We start from the raw sequence: 23,499 nt of genomic DNA, 5'->3' as shown, positions 1-23,499 counted from the left end.
GAAGAATATAACGAAAGACAGAAGAATATTTTTGGTGAAGTGGGGTTCAACAAGTAGAATACTGTGTGAGGATAGTCTCAGAGCCTTTACCAAGACATCTCCACCCTTCCCCACCGTCGGACAGCGCGGGTCATACAACACAAGAAGCATGCTGGTCCCCAGCAACGCAACAGTATCAGCTTCTGTGAGAAAGACTATGTTCTGCTCCTATGTTATTCTAAAGGGCTTCCTCCTCAAGTTTCTGATATGAAGCTGAAGCTATAAGAAAACAAGATTTAAGTCTTTGAAAGGACTTTTACTAATAGCCTTGAAGGCTATTTATAGAGATAACAATTTTTAAAAGATACCTGAAATCCTTATAGCTAACATTTGTAAAACAGAGCAAGATATCTAAAATAATTCACAGCAATTTCAGTCTTATTCTATAAAACACCATATCTGATCATTAAACTGTTGCAACTGAATAGACTTTTTAAAATCAGCTTTACTGAAGTATAATTTACATACAAGAAAAGTCACCCTTTTAAGGGTATAGTTCAGTGAGTCTTAACAAAGTCATCTAACCACCATCATAAGAACAGGCAACTTTTAATCTTCTATGTAACTCAAAAATGCTATGAATCAGGAAAACTGATTTCATTTATAGGCTGTAAGTTTTTGAAGCATTATCTTTTAAAGGTAAGGAAATCACAAGGCAGTGTTCTAAAAACATACTATGTATCAGTCATCATTCATTTTATATACTAGCCAGAACTTTAAGATAAAGTGCAAAAGTCTTAAACACATACATACCTACTCTTTTTTCTAGAAGATTTCCTTGTTGTGCCAACTTGATTGCATGTATATAGCCAAAGGAAGCATCATATCCAAGCATTTCACAATATATAAGTCTCACCATACATTCCTTCATCATTTTCTGAAAAACAAAAAAAAAATCCAGTAATCATATAAATAAATAGAATGCTTTGATTCTTTTAGTATGTTTGTAATCATTTAACAGCAGAATTCTTTAATCCTGGCACTGAAGAAACAACATATGTAAATTATCACCCAAAGTCAGACTTTGTAAACAAGTTTCTTCCAAATTTAACTATCAACAGTACTCATTTTAGTAAAATTATTTTGATATTTCGTTAGAGGCAACAATATAAAATAAATCAACTATAGCTATTTCTAATTCTAGGTCCCCCTCCTGAAAAATTTGGTTATAATGTGAGACGCGTGGTCCTCAGAAAAAATTTCTCTCATAGTACTCTAACTTGGCTTCTAGACTGCAGCACATCATTTAATATACTTTGTCAAATGAAAATATCCATGAAACCCCCACAAGTTGGTAACAATTTCTGGAATGAAAATATTTTTCACACTTAAAAGACCAAATTGCATCTGGAGTATCTTCAGAATTATTATGCTGTATATGATATGCAATGATTTATTGTAAGTATTACATTTTCAACAACTCTCACAATTATTATGACTTTATTAATGGTATGTGTATGTGTCAGTTGCTCAGTTGCGTCCGACTCTTTGCAACCCCACAGACTGTAGCCCACCAGGATCCTCTGTCCACAGAATTCTCCAGGCAAGAATACTGGAATGGGTTGCTATTCCCTTCTCCAGAGGATCTTCCCAACCAAGAATCAAATCCAGTTCTCCTGCATTGCAGGCAGATTCTTTACCGTCGGAGCCACCCAGGGAAGCCCTATTAATGGTAGAGTCACTCCAATATTAAACTTAACTGAGTCTTTCAATATTTACAACATAAGCTAATAACTTGTTTTAAGAGATTCTATAAATTTATTAGTATGAGAATATCTGCATTCTCAATATTGACAGCAAATTTTAATCAAAAATTAAAAATATAAATAAATGTGTTTCAAAATATGTAAAGCTCAGACTATTTTAGTATCTAAAAATTAATTCAGTTCAGTTCAGTTCAGTTCAGTCGCTCAGTCATGTCCGACTCTTTGCGACCCCATGAATCGCAGCACGCCAGGCCTCCCTGTCCATCACCATCTCCTGGAGTTCACTCAAACTCACATCCATCGAGTCGGTGATGCCATCCAGCCATCTCATCCTCTGTCGTCCCCTTTTCCTCCTGCCCCCAATCCCTCCCAGCATCAGAGTCTTTTCCAATGAGTCCGTTCTTAGCATCAGCTGGCCAAAGTATTGGAATTGCAGCTTCAGCATCATTCCTTCCAAAGAACACCCAGGACTGATCTTCAGAATGGACTGGTTGGATCTCCTTGCAGTCCAAGGGACTCTCATGAGTCTTCTCCAAAACCACAGTTCAAAACCATCAATTCTTCGGCACTCAGCTTTCTTCACAGTCCAACTCTCACATCCATACAAGACCACTGGAAAAATCATAGCCTTGACTAGACAGGCCTTTGTTGGCAAAGTAATGTCTCTGCTTTTCAATATGCTATCTAGGTTGGTTGTAACTTTTCTTCCAAGGAGTAAGCGTCTTTTAATTTCATGGCTGCAGTCACCATCTGCAGTGATTTTGGAGCCCAAAAAAATAAAGTCTGACACTGTTTGCCCATCTGTTTCCCATGAAGTGATGCGACCAGATGCCATGATCTTAGTTTAATGAATGTTGAGCTTTAAGCCAACTTTTTCACTCTCCTCTTTCACTTTCATCAATTAATCCTAATATATAACAGAATTATAGAATTCCTAAATCACAAAATGCTTAAGAAGAAACGGTAAAATAAAATGTTTTAAACTAAGGACAACATTTAATATTTCTTTTTTTTTTTTTTTAGTTTTTTATTTTTTAAATTTTAAAATCTTTAATTCTTACATGCATTCCCAAACATGAACCCCCCTCCCACCTCCCTCCCCACAACATCTCTCTGGGTCATCCCCATGCACCAACCCTAAGCATGCTGCACCCTAAGTCAGACATAGACTGGCAATTCAATTCTTACATGATAGTATACATGTTAGAATGCCATTCTCCCAAATCATCCTACCCTCTCCCTCTCCCTCCGAGTCCAAAAGTCCGTCTGTGTCTTTTTTCCTGCCTTGCATACAGGGTCGTCATTGCCATCTTCCTAAATTCCATATATATGTGTTAGTATACTGTATTGGTGTTTTTCTTTCTGGCTTACTTCACTCTGTATAACTGGCTCCGGTTTCATCCACCTCATTAGAACTGATTCAAATGAATTCTTTTTAATGGCTGAGTAATACTCCATTGTGTATATGTACCACAGCTTTCTTATCCATTCATCTGCTGATGGACATCTAGGTTGTTTCCATGTCCTGGCTATTATAAACAGTGCTGCAATGAACATTGGGGTACATGTGTCTCTTTCAATTCTGGCTTCCTCGGTGTGTATGCCCAGCAGTGGGATTGCTGGGTCATAAGGTAGTTCTATTTGCAATTTTTTAAGGAATCTCCACACTGTTCTCCATAGTGGCTGTACTAGTTTGCATTCCCACCAACAGTGTAGGAGGGTTCCCTTTTCTCCACACCCTCTCCAGCATTTATTGCTTGTAGACTTTTGGATCGCAGCCATTCTGACTGGTGTGAAGTGGTACCTCATTGTGGTTTTGATTTGTATTTCTCTAATAATGAGTGATGTTGAGCATCTTTTCATGTGTTTGTTAGCCATCCGTATGTCTTCTTTGGAGAAATGTCTATTTAGTTCTTTGGCCCATTTTTTGATTGGGTCGTTTATTTTTCTGGAATTGAGCTGCAGGAGTTGCTTGTATATTTTTGAGATTAGTTGTTTGTCAGTTGCTTCATTTGCTATTATTTTCTCCCATTCAGAAGGCTGTCTTTTCACCTTGCTTATATTTTCCTTTGTTGTGCAGAAGCTTTTAATTTTAATTAGATCCCATTTGTTTATTTTTGCTTTTATTTCCAGAATTCTGGGAGGTGGATCACAGAGGATCCTGCTGTGATTTATGTCTGAGAGTGTTTTGCCTATGTTCTCCTCTAGGAGTTTCATATATATTATATATAGAGAGATATACACATACACATTTAAATATGCAAAGTTTAAAAATAAATCACAGGAAAATCTAAAGGGAATAATATTTAATGATTTAATTTAGGTCACTTGGGTTTAAAGTAATAAATGTTAATTCATTACCACATTAACTACAAAATACTGAGAAATTGGCTCCAAATTGGGAAAGGAGTACATCAATGCTATATATTGTCACCCTGCTTATTTAACTTATACGCAGAGGACATCATGCAAAATGCCGGGCTGGATGATGCAGAAGCTAAAATCAAGATTACAAGGAGAAATATTAACAACCTCAGATATGCAGATTAACACCACCTTTATGGCAGAAAGCGAAGAGGAACTAAAGAGCTTCTCGATGAAGGTGAAAGATGAGAGTGAAAAAGCTGGCTTAAAACTCAACATTCAAAAAAAATAACATCATGGCATCTAGTCACATCACTTCATGGCAAATAGCTGGGGAAACAATGAAAAGTGACAGACTTTATTTTCTTGGGCTCCAAAATCCCTATGGATGGTGACTGTATTCGTGGAATTAAAAGATGCTCGCTCCTTGGAAGAAAAGTTATGACAGACCCAGACAGCAAATTAAAGCAGAGATATTACTTGGCCGACGAAGGTCCATTTAGTCAAGGCTATGGTTTTTCCAGTAGTCCTGTATGGATGTGAGAGTTGGACCATAAAGAAGGCTGAGTGCCAAAAAACTGATGCTTTTGAACTGATGTATTGGAGAAGACTCTTAAAAGTACCTTGGACTGCAGGGAGATCAAACCAGTCAATCCTAAAGGAAATCAATCCTGAATATTCACCAGAAGGACTGATGCCAAAGCTCCAACACTTCAGTCACCTGATGCGAAGAGCCAACTCACTGGAAAAGACCCAAATGCTGGGAAAGATTGAAGGCAGGAAGAAGGGGATATCAGAGGACGACATGGTTAGATGGCATCACCGACTCAACGAACGAGTTTGTGCAAGCTCTGAGAGATGGTGAAGGTCAGGGAACCCAGGCATGCTGCAGTCCCTAGGGTCACAAAGAGTTGGACATGACTGAGCAACTGAACAATGACAACTGAGAAAACATGTGTAAAAGATACTGGAAGCTTCTTCAAAAACTTCTGTATCAGGACCTCCCTTGTGGTCCAGTAGCTAAGACTGCATTCCCAATGCAGGCGGCCTGGCTTCAGTTTCTGGTCAGAGAGCTAGATCCCACAAGTCACAACTAAAGATTTTGCATGCTGCAACTAAGACCCATCACAGTAAAATAAATAAATAAATAAATAAATATATATATATATATAAAAGCAAAATTCTGTATCAACGAAGAGTGAAAGTGTTCATTTAAGCCCTTAAATATCAACCTTGATCTTGTAACATTTTATCTCATAGGTTCTCAAAAGTCATTAGGAACTTTAAGTAAAATTCTATTGCATAGACTATTATTCTCTTATTTTTGGAGAAGAAAATGCATTCTCCAATGTAGAAATTAACTTCAGAATTTCTTTAACAAACTGTAATCTAACTTCTACATGACCACCTCAAGGGTAGATTATCCTATAACGTACACTCAGAGTGACTGGCCATAATTATTATAAAATCTTCCTTCAAACTGTGGCTCCCTAACTTCTATCTACTTATCTAAATTCTGTGAACACCAGGTTTATACTGAATAACATGAAAAATTGTACTTAATAATGCCAACTATAGAAAATGGAAATCAAGTAAAAAGAGAGAAGTCACTGCTTAAAAAGAGAAGTCATTGCTTAACGTATCTTTCAAGTATCACAATGCACAATGATTTTATTCATACACATATAAACATATACATATCTATACACACACGCATATATATATACATGTATACATACAGATATATCACATTGGAGGCCTCCCTGATAGCTTGGGCAGTAAAGAATCTGTCTGCAATGCAGGAGACTTGGGTTTGATCCTTGGATGCAAGATCCCCTGGAGAAGAAAATGGCTACCCACTCCAGTATTCTTGCCTGGGAAATCCCATCGACAGAGAAGCTTGGGGGCTACAGTCCATGAGGTCACAAAAGAGTTGGACACGAGTGAGAGACTGACATTGAATACTGTATCACATTAATTATGCTTTGAGTTTCATTTGTCCACCTGGAAGAGTAACTTAGGCAGGTTGACAAAGAGTCCAAACCTAAGTAAGCCCCCTTTAAGGAATAAGTAAACATTCTTTCTTTCTCACATTCTTTTGCCTTAGACAAGTAGGTCTCATAAGCAGCAGCATCTCTTGTTCAAGGACATGCCTTTTTTTGAGCTTTGGATGAAAGTTATGGGAGAAGGCCTGGGTAAATCTTCCACAGCCTTGAGCTCTGGGTTAACCTGTTCCTTCTGGCTAATCTCGTGCTGATGTCATCCCAGGATGTATGTTACTGGAAAGGGTCTAGGCGAAATTCTCACAGCCTTGAGGTATTTGTTATCTAGTCTCAGCAGCTGGTTGAGAAGTATATAAAGTCCTGCTTAAACTAGTGAGGCAGGTACTCTCCTGCCCCCTTCTGATGTCTATGTCAGAAGCTTTTTCTGTCACTTTCACTTTAAATAAAATCTATACAAGATTCTGAGTGACTGTGACTATCTTTGGTCCTGGAGCTAAATCTTCTCCTTTGGAGACCACGAATCCAGCAGCAGCATTCACCGTCCTATTATTATAACCAGAAAAGGAAATACATATATTCTCTCAGACTTTACAAGTGTTATTCACACACATGATCATGTGTACACGTAAAATGATCACCCTAGTATTTTTATTAGAAGTGTATGCCACAGCAACTTACACAAAGAAAGCACCCACTAAATCTTTGCTAAATAAATGTTGCTTATAAAATCTCATTATCTAAAACCACGTAAAAATTAAAAGAAAAAAAAACCTAGGCCTTAATCTAACTATGTAGGGACAGTCTCACAGTGGCCACTGCTTAATTGCTGAATGAATGTGGCTTGAAAATCAAATTATAGGGAATCAATTTTTTTTAACTAGATCTTGATTTAGCTATTATGCAATATACTCAGTTTTACAGTAGAAAATCATTTTTCTACTTTGTCAGTCAACCTATACTCCAAGATGTAGAAATGCAAAATAAGAGATTTTTACAATGTATCAGTTCAGGTCTATAAGGTCTGTATTAAAATACTATTATTTTAATAGTATTATATTTTATATATTATTTATTTTATTATATAATGTATATTATCTATACTTATATTTAATATATATCAAATATTATGTATTTTAATGGTATTAAAATACTATTTTAAATTACGTGTCATAAGGCAATGGCACCCCATTCCAGTACTCTTGCCTGGAAAATCCCATGGATGGAAGAGCCTGGTAGGCTGCAGTCCATGGGGTCACTAAGAGTCAGACACAACTGAGCGACTTCACTTTCACTTTTCAGTTTCATGCATTGGAGAAGGAAATGGCAACCCACTCCAGTTTTCTTGCCTGGAGAATCCCAGGGATGGGGGAGCCTGGTGGGCTGCCGTCTATGGGGTTGCAGAGAGTCAGACACGACTGAAGTGACTTAGCAGCAGCAGCAGCAGCAACCTTCTTTCAGTGCACAACATTGAAACAGTAAGATGGGGTCCCATCTTACTGTTTATGGGGTTATGGGGTCCCAGGAGTATTACCACATTTACATAACTATCATCATGTTGGCACTGAACTGACATCAGTCAAGCAAGTTTTGGTCTGGTGCAGTCAGTCAGTAACAAAAGGCCAAAGTTAACGTCTGACTTATTATCATCCATAACTGATTTTGACTGAGATATATTAGATTTTAGCAACTCATCAATTAATGCCACTACTGAGTCAATAGTAGACCAGATTTCAAATTGCAAACACGCTGACATTGACTATGTAGACTTACTAGGGTTGTAGTAGGAGCAGAAACAGTTGCTTTCAGATTATTCAGTTCCTGCTGGATTAATTTCTCTTCTTCCTAAAAAAGTGAAAATATTTGACTCATGAATAACTGTCTTTTTAAACTGTAACAGTATTTTTAAAAGGGAAAAATACAACTCACAATATTATAAATGAAAAAGAAACATTATTTTAAAGGAGAGTTATAAAAAGTATGTGCTTCAGATTTGCCTAAACCCTCAGAATCATTCCTGGAAAGAATAAATATTTTCATGCTAACTCACCACTCCTCTTTTCTTCACTCAGTTACTGTCCCCTTAAGGACGGTTTAGCAGAAAATGTTGTGGTTTTTTTGTTTTTTGGTTTTTTTAATTAACACTGGAGAATAAGTAGAAAAGAAATTCTTCATGTAGTGGCCCAGAATAAGGTTCTCACACCTTCTTCTTCATGGAATGGAGAAACAGGGTAAGAAGACAAACAAAAGCCAATACTTTTCCCTTAAACTATATTCTTCTTCCCTACCTTTTCCCCTTTATTCCTTGCATCCTTTCCCTACCCTTCCATCTCTTTCTCACACACACAGAATAAATTCACAAATATGGCTACTTGTCTGCATTGTATTTCACCTCCTTAAGCACTTGAAAATTGGTCCAAATTTTGCCCAATACAATGCTATCTCTAAGTTACACAATGAACTAGCAGATGCCCATTAAGTAACTAACCAAAAAATACTAGGGAAGTACTGCCACATTTAGATACCTTATACACAGTTTCAAACTGCAATTTAAAACCAAAAATATTTTATTTCATTTACCATCTCATAAAAATTAGCAAAGGACAAAATGTTAAACAATATTAAGTCCACAAATAATTGTTTTCTGGGATTTCTGAATGTGAAACAGATCCTCTCCAGTATATCAGTTTAAAAAGTTTTTAAACCCTCAGAGCACTTTGAAGAAAAACCTCCTGTCTTTCTCCTTCCTTCTCTCCTGACACATATTTCACCATATACTGCTTATATCTGTCTTAAACCCAAGATGAAGGACCAATTCTTTGGAAAAAGGAAATGTGCTTTAGACTATTTCCTTAGGGTTTAACACATAGCTTGTTCCATAAGTATTTTCTAAACAAATAAATTATGCTATACCACATGATTTTTTAAGATACAAAATCGTTGACGCTTTTTATCAGCATCTTACACAACCCATGCAACTACAGAAAGTTTGTGGGAACTTAAAAATTCCCATTATAAATGCTCGTTTTCAATGCCCATCAGAGGCAGAAACTTACTCAGCAAATACTGAGATTGGGAAGAATTACGCTTTTTCTTTCCCCAATCCAGAGGTCTAACCTAAGAACCTCGAGCTCCCCAAACATATTCAACAGCAGGTTCAGATGGCAGGGTCTGTTCTAATGTATGTTATCTAGCATACACTAAAGAACTGGGAGAGAGCAAGAATCCGAATTAGAAAGAAACTTTTTAGAATAACGCTGACACGTCCATGGCACCTGGTATTTTCAACTGGTTGGTGTCTCTTCTAACCCTCGAAACAATCTATGAAATATGTATCTGTACTTTGACACTTCAGCGTTCGAGAAACACACGGAGGCTCAAATTGTAAAGACTTCGCCCCAGATAATAATGAGTCAACGTCACGGCCAACTGTGGAAACCTGGCCTCCTAGTTGTCTGTCCGGGCAGCCCAAGTGACGCTTCCGGAGAGAAGCCAGGACAGACAGACAAATCCGCCGGAGAGCCAGTTCCAGGGGTCCACCGCGGGACCCGAGCCTCCCTGAGCGGGGGCCTCCCTCAGGCGCCCCTGACCTCCCGGCCCGGCGGACACCTACGTGCTTGGAGGTGAGCGCGGTGATGCCGCGGACCAGGCCGCCCAGCCGGGAGGAGAAGGACGCTTTGGCGGCTGTAGGCCCGCCAACCGACTGGTTCTGCAGGAACAGTCCCGGCAGCGCCGTCAGTGTTTTCTCCACTATGTCGCTCATCGCCGCCGCCCGCGATCCGGTCGCCGCCCGGCCTCATGCCCGTCCCCTGACCGCCGCCGGCCCGGCCTCCGTAGGCACTTCCTGTTTGTTTGAAGAAGAAATCTTTATTCGCGTCCCGCGCGGACAAATACAGTGTTTTTCTAGAGAGTCGCCGCTAGAGGGCGCGAGAGTCCGCGAGCGAAAGGCTGCGCTCCAAGCCTTCGCGGATGCTGTCGTCCTGTGGTGAAGATTCTGAGAGAAGATTCTGAGAGTCCCTCGGACTACAAGGATATCCAACCAATCCATCCTAAAGGAAATCGGTCCTGAATATTCATTGGAAGGACTGACGCTGAAGCTGAAACTCCAATACTTTGGCCATCTGATGCAGAGAAACGGCTAATTGGAAAAGACCCTAATTCTGGGAAAGGTTGAAGGCAGGAGGAGAAGGGGATGACAGAGGATGAGATGGTTGGATGGCATCACCGACTCAATGGACATGAATTTGAGTAAACTCCGGGAGTTGGTGATGGACAGGAAAGCCTGGTGTGCTGCAGTTCATGGGGTTGCAAACAGCCGGACACGACTGAGCAACTGAACTGAACTGAGAAGGGCCGGACTCTCCCGGTTTCGATGGCAACGCCAGAGTCTCGCGCATCTCTGGCTCCTCCTTCCAGAGGAGCCGTCCTTCCTTCATACTTCGCCCGCCAAAGTCTCGCTTTCCCTTTAGGCACCTCCGCGCTGCTTGGGACACCACAGGGAGGTGGACATTCCTGGCCCTCTCTTGGCCACCGCTCACTGCCTGGGGACCACCGGCAATCCCTACACCTCCCGCCGCCGCACGCTGAGGGGCGACGAGGGACCGCGGCACCACGCGCCGCCCCGGTCCTGCCGGGGCCAGGGACCCTGGTGGAGCTGAATGACAGCGGGCTGTGCTGTGGATTCATCCTGCCGGGTTCAGCCCACGCCGCGTACAGGGACTCGGCCAGTGTCCCTATCCTTCCACCCCTCTTCTAGGATCTGGGGAGGCAGCCAGCAAGGGGAAGTGGTCAGGTGGCCACCGCCACCACCGCCCCCGACCTGTCGTCTCGCAGTGTTCTGTTATTTTCTGTTTTAAAACGGATGACAGTTGCCACTACATCAATATTTATCTCCCTGTACTGAGGATGTCTTATTCATTGCTGTTATCCCAACTTCGGTTTGGAACAGAATCCAGTACAGTGGTTTTGAGAATGTGGTCTGATGACTTCTGAGGATCCTAAGAGAGGATCCAGGAAGTCAAAACTATACAGCATTACTTTAATGTTATTTGCTGTTTTCATGCTTATCCTCTCCAGAGTGTATAGAGACTTTTTCCAGAGGGTAGATGGTTTACAGCCTCTACTGGCTGGTGAAATGCGTGTTTGAATACTCCTCTTGTATTTTACAGATTCAGCTACGGTTTAAGATATGTTGGTAGATCAGTGTGTTTTCAGAGATTAGCTCGTTTTATCCTCAGTACTTCTAGTGGGTTCTTCTAAGCTATCTTCGTGATGCAATAAAAATCCATATTTTAAGGCAAGACAAGAGAAATTTAGACATAACATTTTTCTGTGCTATTTGGGTCGGTCCCTCCCCTCTAGTGTGCGTTATGCAGTTGCATTGTGCATTAACCAGACTTCCCCAATGGCAGAAATACCTACTCCACCATAAACATCAATTTTTCTTTTCTTTTTTTGGGGGGGCGCTAGTTATGTAACTCTTAGAAGATAAGCTTGCTTTCTCAATCTTGTAAGGGGTCACAATGCTCCACCATTCACCTTGTACCAGTAGACAACTTTAGTGAACTTTATGTACAATGCCAGTGTATCATTTCCCTTACAAATAGCCGACGGTGTAAAACAGACTGGTGAGATGACTAGGGGAGATTCTGGGTCACACCTAGTAGAATTTCTTAGCTTAAATATTTATTCAGAATGTTACTAACTGTATTAATTATATTCTCATCGACTTTTTTTGCATTATCAACTGTGTGGCCAAGCCTCAGAAAAAATTCATGATAACCGTTATTGTTCACTCGCTCAGTCAGGTCCAACTCTTTGCGACCCCATAGACTGCAGCATGCCAGGCTTCCCTGTCCCTCACCATCTCCCAGAGCTTGCTCAAACTCATGTCCATTGAGTCAGTGATGGCATCCAACCATCTTGTCCTCTGTTATACCCTTCTCTTGCCCACAGTCTTTCCCAGCATCAAGATCTTTTCCAGTGAGTTGACTCTTTGCATCCGGTGGCCAAAGTATTGGAGCTTCAGCCTCAGCATCAGTCCCTCCAATGAATATTCAGGACTGATTTCCTTTAGGATTGACTGGTTTGACCTCCTTGCTGTCCAAAGGACTCTCAAGAGTCTTCTTCAACACCACAGTCAAAAGCATCAATTCTTCAGCCCTCAGCTTTCTTTATGGTCCAACTCTTACGTCCATGCATGAATACTGGAAAAACCATAGCTTTGACTATATGGACCTTCACAGGCAAAGTAATGTCTCTGCTTTTTAATATACTATCTAGGTTGGCCATAGTTTTTCTTCCAGGAAGTGAGCATCATTTAATTTCATGACTGCAGTCACCATCTGCAGTGATTTTGGAGCCCGAGAAAATAAAACCTGTCACTGTTTCCATTTTTTTCACCGTCTATTTGCCATGAAGTGATGGGACCGGATGACATGATCTTTGTCTTTTGAATGATAATTACATTATTTAAAACAATTGGTCAAATATGTAGTCCTATAAGATCAATCATCTTAGTAGTGTAATTCTAGATATGGGAAGAAATAACAAGAGGGAACCATTTCCTGAACCATAACAGACTAGTAAGACAGGCAGTCCAGAGGCTTTTGATTACTGTTAACTAGATAGCATATTGAAAAGCAGAGACATTACTTTGCCAACAAAGGTCCGTCTAGTCAAGGATATGGTTTTTCCATTGGTCATGTATGGATGTGAGAGTTGGACTGTGAAGAAAGCTGAGTGCCGAAGAATTGATGGTTTTGAACTGTGGTTTTGGAGAAGACTCTTGAGAGTCCCTTGGGCTGTAAGGAGATCCAACCAGTCCATTCTAAAGAAGATCAACCCTGGATGTTCTTTGGAAGGAACGATGCTAAAGCTGAAACTCCAGTACTTTGACCACCTCATGTGAAGAGTTGACTCATTGGAAAAGACCCTGATGCTGGGAGGGACTGGGGGCAGGAGGAGAAGGGGATGACAGAGGATGAGATGGCTGGATGGCATCACCGACTCGATGGACGTGAGTCTGAGTGAACTCCGGGAGTTGGTGATGGACAGGGAGGCCTGGCGTGCTGCGATTCATGGGGTCGCAAAGAGTCGGACATGACTGAGCGACTGAACTGAACTGAACTGAACAATGCCTAGTCCAACAATAGCACACAGTGAGAGGCTATCAATGGAATCTGTGCCTGACCTGGGAATGAGCATTCCTAGCACCATGGAAAAAATTGATCGCAAAATTACTCCCAAACCTTAGTCAAAATTAAGACAAAAGGAAGATATTGTAAAATAAAAAATGTTGCTCACCATCCAGTTCTTCAAAAAGCAGGTTCATTAGCCATGGCAGATTCTGACCTAAAATATACCCTGAAAGGAATTCAAGGCAAAGATCAGGATGAGGCACTCTGTGCTCTGGAAACATGACAGAACCAGCTCTCAGATAAATATTTGTAGGAAAAAAGTTTATGAATCTGGTTTCTTACATCTTCTTATACTTAAAAGTAAGAAAATTGGGAAAGGGGTACGTCAAGACTATATATTGTCACCCTGCTTATTTGACTTCTATGCAGAGTACATCATGCGAGCTGCTGGGCTGAATGAAGCACAAGCTAGAATCAAGATTGCAGGGAGAAATATCAATAACCTCAGATATGCAAATGACACCACCCTTATGGCAGCAAGTGAAGAGGAACTAAAGAGCCTCTTGATGAAGGTGCAAGAGGAAAGTGAGAAACCTGGCTTAAAACATTCAAAAAATAAGATCATGGCATCCAGACCCATCACTTCATGGCAAATAGATGGGTAAACAATGGAAACAGTGACAGACTTTATTTTCTTGGGCTCCAAAATCACTGCAGATGGTGACAGCAGCCATGAAATTAAAAGACACTTGCTCCTTGGAAGAAAAGCTATGACAAACCTAGACAGCATATTACGACTCAAAGACATTACTTTGCCTACAATGGTCCCTATAATTGAAGCTATGGTTTTTCCAGTAGTCATGTATGGATGTGAGAGCTGAACAATGAAAAATGCTGAGCACTGAACAATTGATGCCTTCAAACTGTGGTGCTGGAGAATACTCTTGATAGAGTCCCTTGGACAGCAAGAAGATCAAACCAGTCAATCCTAAAGAAAATGAATCCTGAATATTCATTGGAAAGACTGATACTGAAGCTGAAACTCCAATACTTTGACCTCCTCATGCGAAGAGACAAGTCATTGGGAAAGACCCTGATGCTGGGAAAGATTGAAGGCAGGAGAAGAAGGGGACATCAGAGGATGAGATGGTTGAATGACATCACAAACTGAACAGACATGAGTTTGAGCAAGCTCCAGGAGATGTGTGAAGGACAGGGAAGCCTGGCATGCTGCATTCCCTGGGGTGGCAAAGAGTCGGACACAACTGAGCGACTGAACAACAACAACAACAATACTTAGAAAAGCACTAAAACCATTAACTAAGATATTTGTTCCTCACAAACAGTGGTAACCTTCTACCAAGATGAGTGCTTGACTGCGCATACCCCTTCATCAAACTCACTTATGCTACCGGCCTCCCCTGTTCCTCTTCAGAACTGTTCTCAGAGCTCTCTGAGAGACTGTCTTCCAGGTTTTAATCCTCAGTTGGCTCAAATAACATTTTCCGTTTCCTCTAAGAATTTTGTCAACATTTATTTATATCTTATTAATCATCCAATAAATGGTATTTTGAAATCCCTAAATTGTGACTGTGCTTATGCAAAAACACAAGGAAAAACATTTTGTTTTGCAAGAGTATTTTTAATTTATTGAAAACTTTTCTGAATATTTAAATTTTATCTAAAGCTAATTTTTTAGAATTTAATATTTTATTCTAAAACAAAATTTTATTTGTAATTTTTTAAATTTTAGGTTCTTTCATTGACACATGAGAGAAATTAAAAGATCTGCTTTCTCAATCTCCCACATGTAGAGATGCTAAAAAAGATGATACATCAGTATCAGAGGATTCCGACTCAGGTAAAGAGAAAAATCTAAGTGTTAGTTAGTTTAATTAGTTTCCTTTCTAAATAAGAAAGGAAAGTGTGACCAAAGCTTATTTCTTTTCCTTGACTTTAGAGATATTAATGGTTTACCTCAGTCAACAGAATATTTTCAAACACTATTATGGTGCCAGGTAGGTTGAGGCATCATTTTGGGACCAGTCATTCTCAGTTTAAAGAAAAGGAAATTGAATATTTTAAAAATGATAACCTCTCTAGAAAAACAAATATCACATATTAACACATATATGTGGAATCTAGAAAAATGATACTAATGAACCTATTTGCAGGGCAAGAATGGAGACTCATTCATGAAGAATGGACCTGTGGACACAGTGGAGGATGGAGAGGGTGGGACAAGCTGGGAGAGTGGCATTGATGTATATGAGCTACCATGTGTAAAGTGGATAGCTAGTAGGAAGCTGCTGTGTAGCAAGGCCTCAGTTCTGTGCTCTATGACAGCCTAGGGTAAGATGGGCGGTGTGGTGGGAGGGAGGCTCAAGAGGCAGGGGATATGTATATATTTATGGCTGATTCACGTTGTTGTACAATAGAAACTAACACAGCATTCTGGAGCAATTGTCCTCCAGTTAAAAATAATGTTTTTAATGTAGAAAAAAAGCCTTCTGAGAAAGGTGAGAAAATTTTAAAAAATAATAATAATAAATAAAAAGGTAAAATCAAAATGACAACCTCTTTAAAAGCCAAAGCTTTTTTGTTACCACTTTTCAAACCAGAAATGAATAGCCAGCTGAAGCATTTTACAGGTTAAATTATTGTATTGGCCTGGCTGGAGAATTAGCTAAGAAACTAATAAAGCCTGCGCATTACTGAATGAATGCTTGCTAGGTGAAAAATCTGTCAAAGAAATCATGTTTTCCAAAGATGCAGTTTATAAATTTAGTTGCAGACATAAAGATTTTTAATTTAATACCCTATCTGCAGAATTATACTGTCAAGATAGATAAAAATTATGTAATTATAGATGTAGCTAGACTCGTTGCTTTGCTTGTACCTATCAGGTGTCAGCACAAGCTAATCCTTGAAGATCTTTTATATAAATGCCTGGCATTAAACTAAAGGGATGCTGAAATAAAGCATTATACAATTTTTTTATCTCCTAGTTTATGCTGGAACAATTGTGCTGATATTTGCACTAACTGTGTAAAATTAGTACTAGGTAAAACTGCTGGCACCTTGGCACAAATCAAGGCAGAGGCTCCCAACTGTACGCTTAACCACTAAATACTGACATTTTTTTAAAAAGCCAGTTACACTGAAGAATATCTTTTTTTTTAATTTATTTATTTTTTAATCGAGGGATAATGGCTTTACAGAATTTTGCTGCTTTCTGTCAAACCTCAACATGAATCAGCCATCAGTAGAAGCATATCTTTAATGAGGCAGTAAGAATTTTTATTTTGTTTAAGTCTCATTCAATTTAAGTGCATTTTACCTAAAATGCATATAGACCAATGATTTTAATGTAACCCTATATGAAAAGTTCACTGACGTATTTTCAAATTCCATATTGCAACAAACCTTTATGAAACTACTGCTTGTTGAATTTTGGTGTCAAAGAAGAATATCCTCAGTTTTTTGAAAAGGCTATTACAATACTTTCTTTTTTCCTGAACTACATAATCTATGTGAGACTAGGATTTCTTCATAAACTTCAAACATACCAACCCGTGGTAGGCTGATACTGTCTGCCAAGGGTATGGTCATATCCTAATCTTTGGACTTTCTGAATGCTACCTTATAGAGTAAAACTTGCACAGATGTGATTAAGGGTCTTGCAAGAAAGAAACTATCCTGGTTTATCTCAGGAGGCCCTAAGTGCCATCATAAATGTTATAAGAGAGAGGCAGAGAGAGATTAGCCACTACACAGGAAAGAGGAAATTTTGATGTAAAGATAGAAGCAGAGATTGGAACAAATCATCATGAGTTAAGGAGCACCAGCAGCCACAAGAAGCTGGTAGAGGCAAGAAATGACTTTTCCTCTAGAGCTTCCAGAGGGAGTACTTCCTGGCACACACCTTGATTTCCGTCTAGTGAGACTGATGTTGAACTTCTGGCCTCCAAAACCATTGTGGTTGTTCAGTCGCTCAGTCGTGTCCGACTCTGCTACCCCATGAACTTCAGCACACCAGCCTTCCCTGTCCTTCACTATCTCCCAGAGTTTGTACAGACTCATGTCCATTGAGTCAGTGATGCCATCAACCATCTCATCCTCTGTTGCCCCCTTCTCGTCTAGCCTTCAGTCTTTCCCAGCATCAGGGCATTTTTCCAATGTTTCTGCTAAAACCAAAAGGGATTACATTTCTGTTGTTTTGAGCCACAGGTCATTTGTTACAGCAGCCCCAGGAAACTACTACAAACCCCAAAGTGATGGATTAAACGCAGTACCAGGCATAAGACTATCCAGCTATCTTATATTCAGCCTGACATAAACAGATATGCAAATTTGCAAAACAGAGCCACTCCTCTCACTTTTTTCATTTTGAATATATAGCTTTTTTTAATGTTGCTAACATGTAATATATTTATTGTTGCTATTTTTTAATTTTTTTATTTTTTTATTTGGCTGTTCCGATCTTACTTGTGGCATGGGGGATCTTCTTGTGTCACTCAAGATCTTTCATAGCAGACCCTGGACTCTCTGGTTGTGGCCTAAGGGCTTAGCTTGCTCCGTGGCATTGGGATCTTAGTTCCCCAACCAGGGATCCAAAGGATCAAACCCTGCATTGCAAGGTGGATTCTTAACCACTGGATAACCAGGGAAGTCCTTATTGTTTCTATTTTAAAGCCAGCTATTAGCTTGAATTTTTCTGTTTGCTTTGCTAATTCAGTAAAAGACTATATATGTAACCCATATTAGCAAAAGCTTTGGGGGTCCTCCATAATTACTAAGCATGTGGAGGGGTCCTGAAACCAAAATGTTTGAAAACTGCTTATGTAATAGTTAGTAGGTGCTCATTTTGTTGAAGTAATCATTATATTTATAATTCAATCATAATTCAGTCAATAGATGAGTATAGGCTAGTGAAGAGCAAAATAATTTAGAGGTAAGGTGAATGGTTACAAAGGAAAAAGACAAAAAATTCTCAGAAGAGAGAAGAACTTGGAAAAAAATACAAAATTGTCTCCAATTGACTAGGTTATGAACAGTAGTTGCTGAAACATAAAGATCATTGAATATCCACCAATTCCTGCTATGCTCCCGCTAGCTTCCACCTCCCAAAGCTAAAAATTGAAAGTAGCGCTAAGAAACAAACGTCACAAGCCCATAAGTGAAATGCCTGTTAGGAAAAGCTGCAGAACTATATGGCAGGCTCCGTAAGATTTAAAATTATAAGATGTGGGAACTGTAGAATATTTGGAGTTCACCTGCACATCCAATTACTAATTTGGTAGAAAAGGATACTGATACTTAGATTGTGGAAGCCACTTGTCTAAGATCATACAAACTTAGAGGTGGAACTGAAATCACAGCCCTAAATCTAGACTCGGCCTGGAACATTTCTCCTGTACTCTCATGGTATTGATGGTGAAGAGGTTGTCCGTGGCTTCCTGTTTCGAGGCTCTGGCTCCAAGTTCTGCCCTGAAATGAAGGGGATGTGGATGTTCTTTTTTAAGCTTGTAATTTAAGACAATACATTTTTTTTTTCTGTAAATATGGGTTGTTCTTTCTCTTTTTCCCATCTCTACCTCTGTCCCAGGTAATTTCACTCAGAATGACATACCATCAGCAGGATTGAACCTATTCAATTAAACCCTCAACAACTGGATTTCCTCTGTCTCTTCTTCCAGTCAGGGAGGAAGGTGGCTGTCATTGAGCTGAAAATAGGGCAGAGAAGTGACTCAGTACATTTTAATAAGGTGGTCCTAGGACAGTAGTGGGCAAACTAGTTTATTCTCCACAAGAATATGAGCAGCCCCACCACAAACTTTCTAAGCAGGGCTGTCTCACCTGAAAATATATACAAATGTGTGAGGGGGTGATAAAATATTTTTCTCCAGTATATTTCCTCAGCTTCTTTTTTTAAAACTTTTATTTTGAATAGATGCTAAGCTCACTTTATTCAAAATTCATAATGTACAAAAAGTTATTCTAAGACAAGACTTGTTCACTTCCCATTCCCAGCCACCGACTTCCCCTCCATAGAAGCAACTGTTATGATCTATTTCTTCAGAAACATTTTGTACATGAACATTAGCTTTTGCTTTGAAAGCCTTGGATTCCACCCCCATGCCCACAGAGAATTCAGCCCCCTTCTTTTCAGGATTTGTCTCCAGAAAATCATTCCTTCATCTAACATTTTTCCAAAAATTTCTGCCCTCAGTCAATGGGATTGTTGAAGACAGACAACAGTTGTTCACGATCTCCCGTTCCAAGGTTTCCATGCTGTCCTGGGAATGTGCATGGGAAATACCTGAAAGAAGAACTCCAGGACACACACCCCACACCCCCACTGCCCACTTCTCACTCTCTATCCTTGGCTAGACTCCTGTCTAGACTCTTAGTCATCCATCCAGTCCCCAACCCCGTCAACTTCTAAACTCCACTTAGTTTTCTTCTCACCTTGTTCTCTGTATTTCACATTTGGCAGTATTTTCCCTGAAAAGACCTTGTCAGCTCCCACCAATAATTCTGCTTTCCCACTCAAGCTAAATTGCCTCCACTTACCCCTGATAACATGCTTAAAACATCCTCTTGCTCCATTTCCCCTGCCATCTTGTTTTAGTATCTCATCTCTGTCCTGGATTATTAAAAAAAAAAAAAAAAAACTTCTAATTAGTCACTTAACCACCACCAATTCTCTTTTCAGCTAAACCTTTAAAAAGAGCTTTCTATTTCATAATCTATTCAGAATCGTATTATTCTCAGTTCAAAATAGTCTGGTAGATAAATTGCAGATATTATTCATAAAAGCCCAAAGCTGGAAACAACCCAAATGTCCATAAACTGATGATAGATAAATAAAACAAATCCATACAATGGACTACTTTTCATATAAAAAAGAAATGAAGCCCATACTGCATGGATGAACCTCAAAAGCATGCTCAGTAAAATAAGTCAGTTACAAAACACTATATATTGTATGATTCCATTTATATATGATCAGAAAATGCAAATCTGCAGCAACAAAAATCAGGTTAGTAGTTGCCTGAAACTAGAAATGAAATTGACTGCAAATACGAGGGAACTTTATGGGGTTTTGGAAATGTTCTAAATTTAGGTTGTAACAGTGGTTGCACAGCATTATAAATTTACTAAAAATCATTGACTGTACACTTATAATGGGTGAATTTTATAGTATGTAAATTACATTATGAAAAACTATAAAATATTTAAATGGATTTTAAAAATGCTCATTTATTGATTGATTTACAGTTTGCTACAGGATCTTTTTTGCCTTTTCATACTATTCATGGGGTTCTCAAGGCAAAAATACTGAAGTGGTTTGCCATGCCCTTCTCCACTGGACCACATTTTGTCAGAACTCTCCACCTGTCAGAACTCTCCACCATGACCCATCCATCTTGGGTGGCCCTACACAACATGGTGCACATTCATTAAGTACCTGAACCATGAATTTCAAGATGTTCAAACTGGATTTAGAAAAGTCAGAGGAGCCAGAGATCAAATTGCCAACATCTGTTGGATCATAGGAAAAGCTAAAGAATTCCAGAAAAACATCTAATTCTGCTTTATTGATTACGCCAAAGCCTTTAACTATGTGGATCACAACAAACTGTGGATAATTCTTCAAGAGATGGAATACCAGATCACCTGAACTGCCTCCTGAGAAATCTGTATGCAGGTCAAGAAGCAACAGTTAGAACCGGACATAGAACAGACTGGTTCCAAGTCGGGAAAGGAGGACATCAAGGCTGCATATTGTCACCCTGCTTATCTAACTTATATGCAGAGTACATCATGCGAAATGCCAGGCTGGATGAAGCACAAGCTGGAATCAAGATTGCCGGGAGAAATGTCAATAACCTCATATATGCAGATAACACCACCCTTATGGCAGAAAGCAAAGAAAAACTAAAGAGCCTCTTGATGAAAGTGAAAGAGGAGAGTGAAAAAGTTGGCTTAAAACTCAACATTCAGAAAACTAAGGTCATGGCATGCAGTCCCATCACTTCATGGCAAATAGACAGGGAAACAATGGAAACAGTGACAGACTTTATTTTCTTGGGCCCCCAAATCACTGCAGATGGTGACTGCAGCCATGAAATTAAAAGACGCTTGCTCCCTGGAAGAAAAGTTATGACCAAACTTGACAGCACATTTAAAAAAGTGGCAGAGACATTACCAACAAAGGTCCATCTAGTCAAAGCTATGGTTTTTCCAGTAGTCATGTATGGATGTGAGAGGTGGACTATAAAGAAAGCTGAGCACCAAAAAACTGATGCTTTTGAACTGTGGTGTTGGAGAAGACTCTTGGACTGCAAGGAGATCTTAAAGGAAACCTGTCAATCTTAAAGGAAATCAGTCCCGAATATTCATTGGAAGGACTGAGGCTGAAGCTGAAACTGCAGTACTTCGGCCACCTGATGTGAAGAACTGACTCACTGGAAAAGACCCTGATGCTGGGAAAGACTGAAGGCAGGAGGAGAAGGGGATGACAGAGGATGAGATGGTTGGATGGCATCACTGACTCGATGGACTTGAGTTTGAGCAAGCTCCAGGAGTTGGTGATGGACTGACTCAATGGACTTGAGTTTGAGCAAGCTCCAGGAGTTGGTGATGGACAAGGAAGCCTGGCGTGGTGCAGTCTATGGGGTCGCAGAGTCGGACACAACTGAGCGACTGAACTGAACTGACAGGATCTTTTTTGGACTTAGTTACCAGAAGAAGTGAAGTGAGGTGAAGTCGCTCAGTCATGTCCGATTCTTTGCGACCCCATGGACTGTGGCCCACCAGACTCCTCCATCCATGGAATTTTCTAGGCAAGAGTACTGGAGTGGGTTGCCATTTCCTTCTCCAGGGGACCTTCCCGACCCGGGGATCAAACCCGGGTCTCCCGCATTGCAGCCAGATGCTTTACCATCTGAGCCACCAGGGAATCCCAGCGATGCATGTTACCAGAGATGCATGTTACCAACGATGCATGCCAAATGGAAAGAAAGAATTTGTTAGAAAAACAAATAAATTGAGGACGGCATATAGGGAGTGGCCAGAGAAAAACTTCAAAAGAGAAGCCTTGGGAATGGCCAAATATTGGTCAGGAAATGCTCCACACTGAGAGGCAAGGTCTTGAACATTCTGGGTAGAGTACTGATTCAATAATGGGGATTTGGGAAACTTGAAGTACACAGTTCACTCTCATGCCCAAGGGGGGCACCAGAGGAACACGTCCCAGTCCTGACTGCGGACATTCCCAACTAAGGGAAGGCACTTTCCCGGTTTCATTCAAAACCCCACCCAGGTTCTTCAGAGACCAGGACTCTCAATTTCTTTTTATTTTCTTTCTTGGGAGGAAGGGAGGATTTGCCTGAAGATGGCTTCCTTCTAAGTCTGAAAATGGGGCAGGAAGAGCCAGATGAGGCCCTGTGACTCTCTCCGGGGGAGAGGCAACTGTTACAGCCAAAAGAAACTGCTCTAAGAGGAACTTTTTCAGAATGACACATACTATTTTCTTCCTCTCCCTCTGTGACTCAGATTCGCATTTCACACAGACCTCTGCCTGTGTTTTCTTTCCTCTGCCTTGACTGCTAGCCAGCAGACTGTGTCTGCAGTGTTTTCCCACTCCTCTTCCCCAATCTGAAACAGCCTGGTGAAAACATTAGCTGGAGAGATCTGTGTTTACCAGGTAAATTCCTCTACAACAAATACATTTGCAGTGAAAATCTTTATTCAACCAAGTATCCTCCACAGCACAGTTTATGTCTAACCTAATTTAAGTCATAGTCAATGAAGCAAAATTCTAATCCATACCATGTATTTGGACAATCCAGTGGAGCTTACTTGTAAAAAGATTTGACCTGTAATACTTTGTTTTCCCTGAGGAGCTTGAGAAATAAGTAGAGGCAAAAACAGAGCCCCTTCGTACTTGGAGAATATTTTCCCAGAGATACTTGTTTTAAAAATCCAGTTCCCAGGAAATCTTTGTGAGGACTTTTCCCAATAGTCTACCAGATCCTGGACAAGAAAAAGAGATAAACTCTAGATTCGATAAGCAGGATCTTCTCAGAAGGAAACCATGGGAACTTTCTCAATCTTCAAGCAGTCTCTGATCCAGAGCATTGTAAAAAATAATCAGGAGATCAGAAACGAATCAAGGAAAGAAAAGTAGCATTCTGAAGAGATGATAGTACTGTTGAGACCTGAGGCTATACTAATATACTA

The 23,499-nt window shown here is 40.0% G+C and overlaps 1 protein-coding gene across 1 annotated transcript in view; it reads right to left on the bottom strand.

The window, feature by feature from the left end:
* Positions 1-9,959, bottom strand: part of AP4E1 (adaptor related protein complex 4 epsilon 1 subunit) — a 68,520-nt gene extending 58,561 nt beyond the window's left edge. The window contains exons 1-3 of the mRNA XM_018054192.1: positions 9,723-9,959; positions 7,883-7,954; positions 793-916 (exon numbers count right to left, since the gene is read on the bottom strand). Of these exons, the coding sequence (XP_017909681.1) occupies positions 793-916; positions 7,883-7,954; positions 9,723-9,872 (346 nt within the window). The 5' untranslated portion in view covers positions 9,873-9,959. The remainder of the gene's footprint in view (positions 1-792; positions 917-7,882; positions 7,955-9,722) is intronic.

Source organism: Capra hircus, chromosome 10 (genome assembly GCF_001704415.2).
Source record: "Capra hircus breed San Clemente chromosome 10, ASM170441v1, whole genome shotgun sequence".
Taxonomy (NCBI): Eukaryota; Metazoa; Chordata; class Mammalia; order Artiodactyla; family Bovidae; genus Capra; species Capra hircus.
Note: the sequence above shows the minus strand (reverse complement) of the source record. Positions and strands in the feature narration are given on the sequence as shown.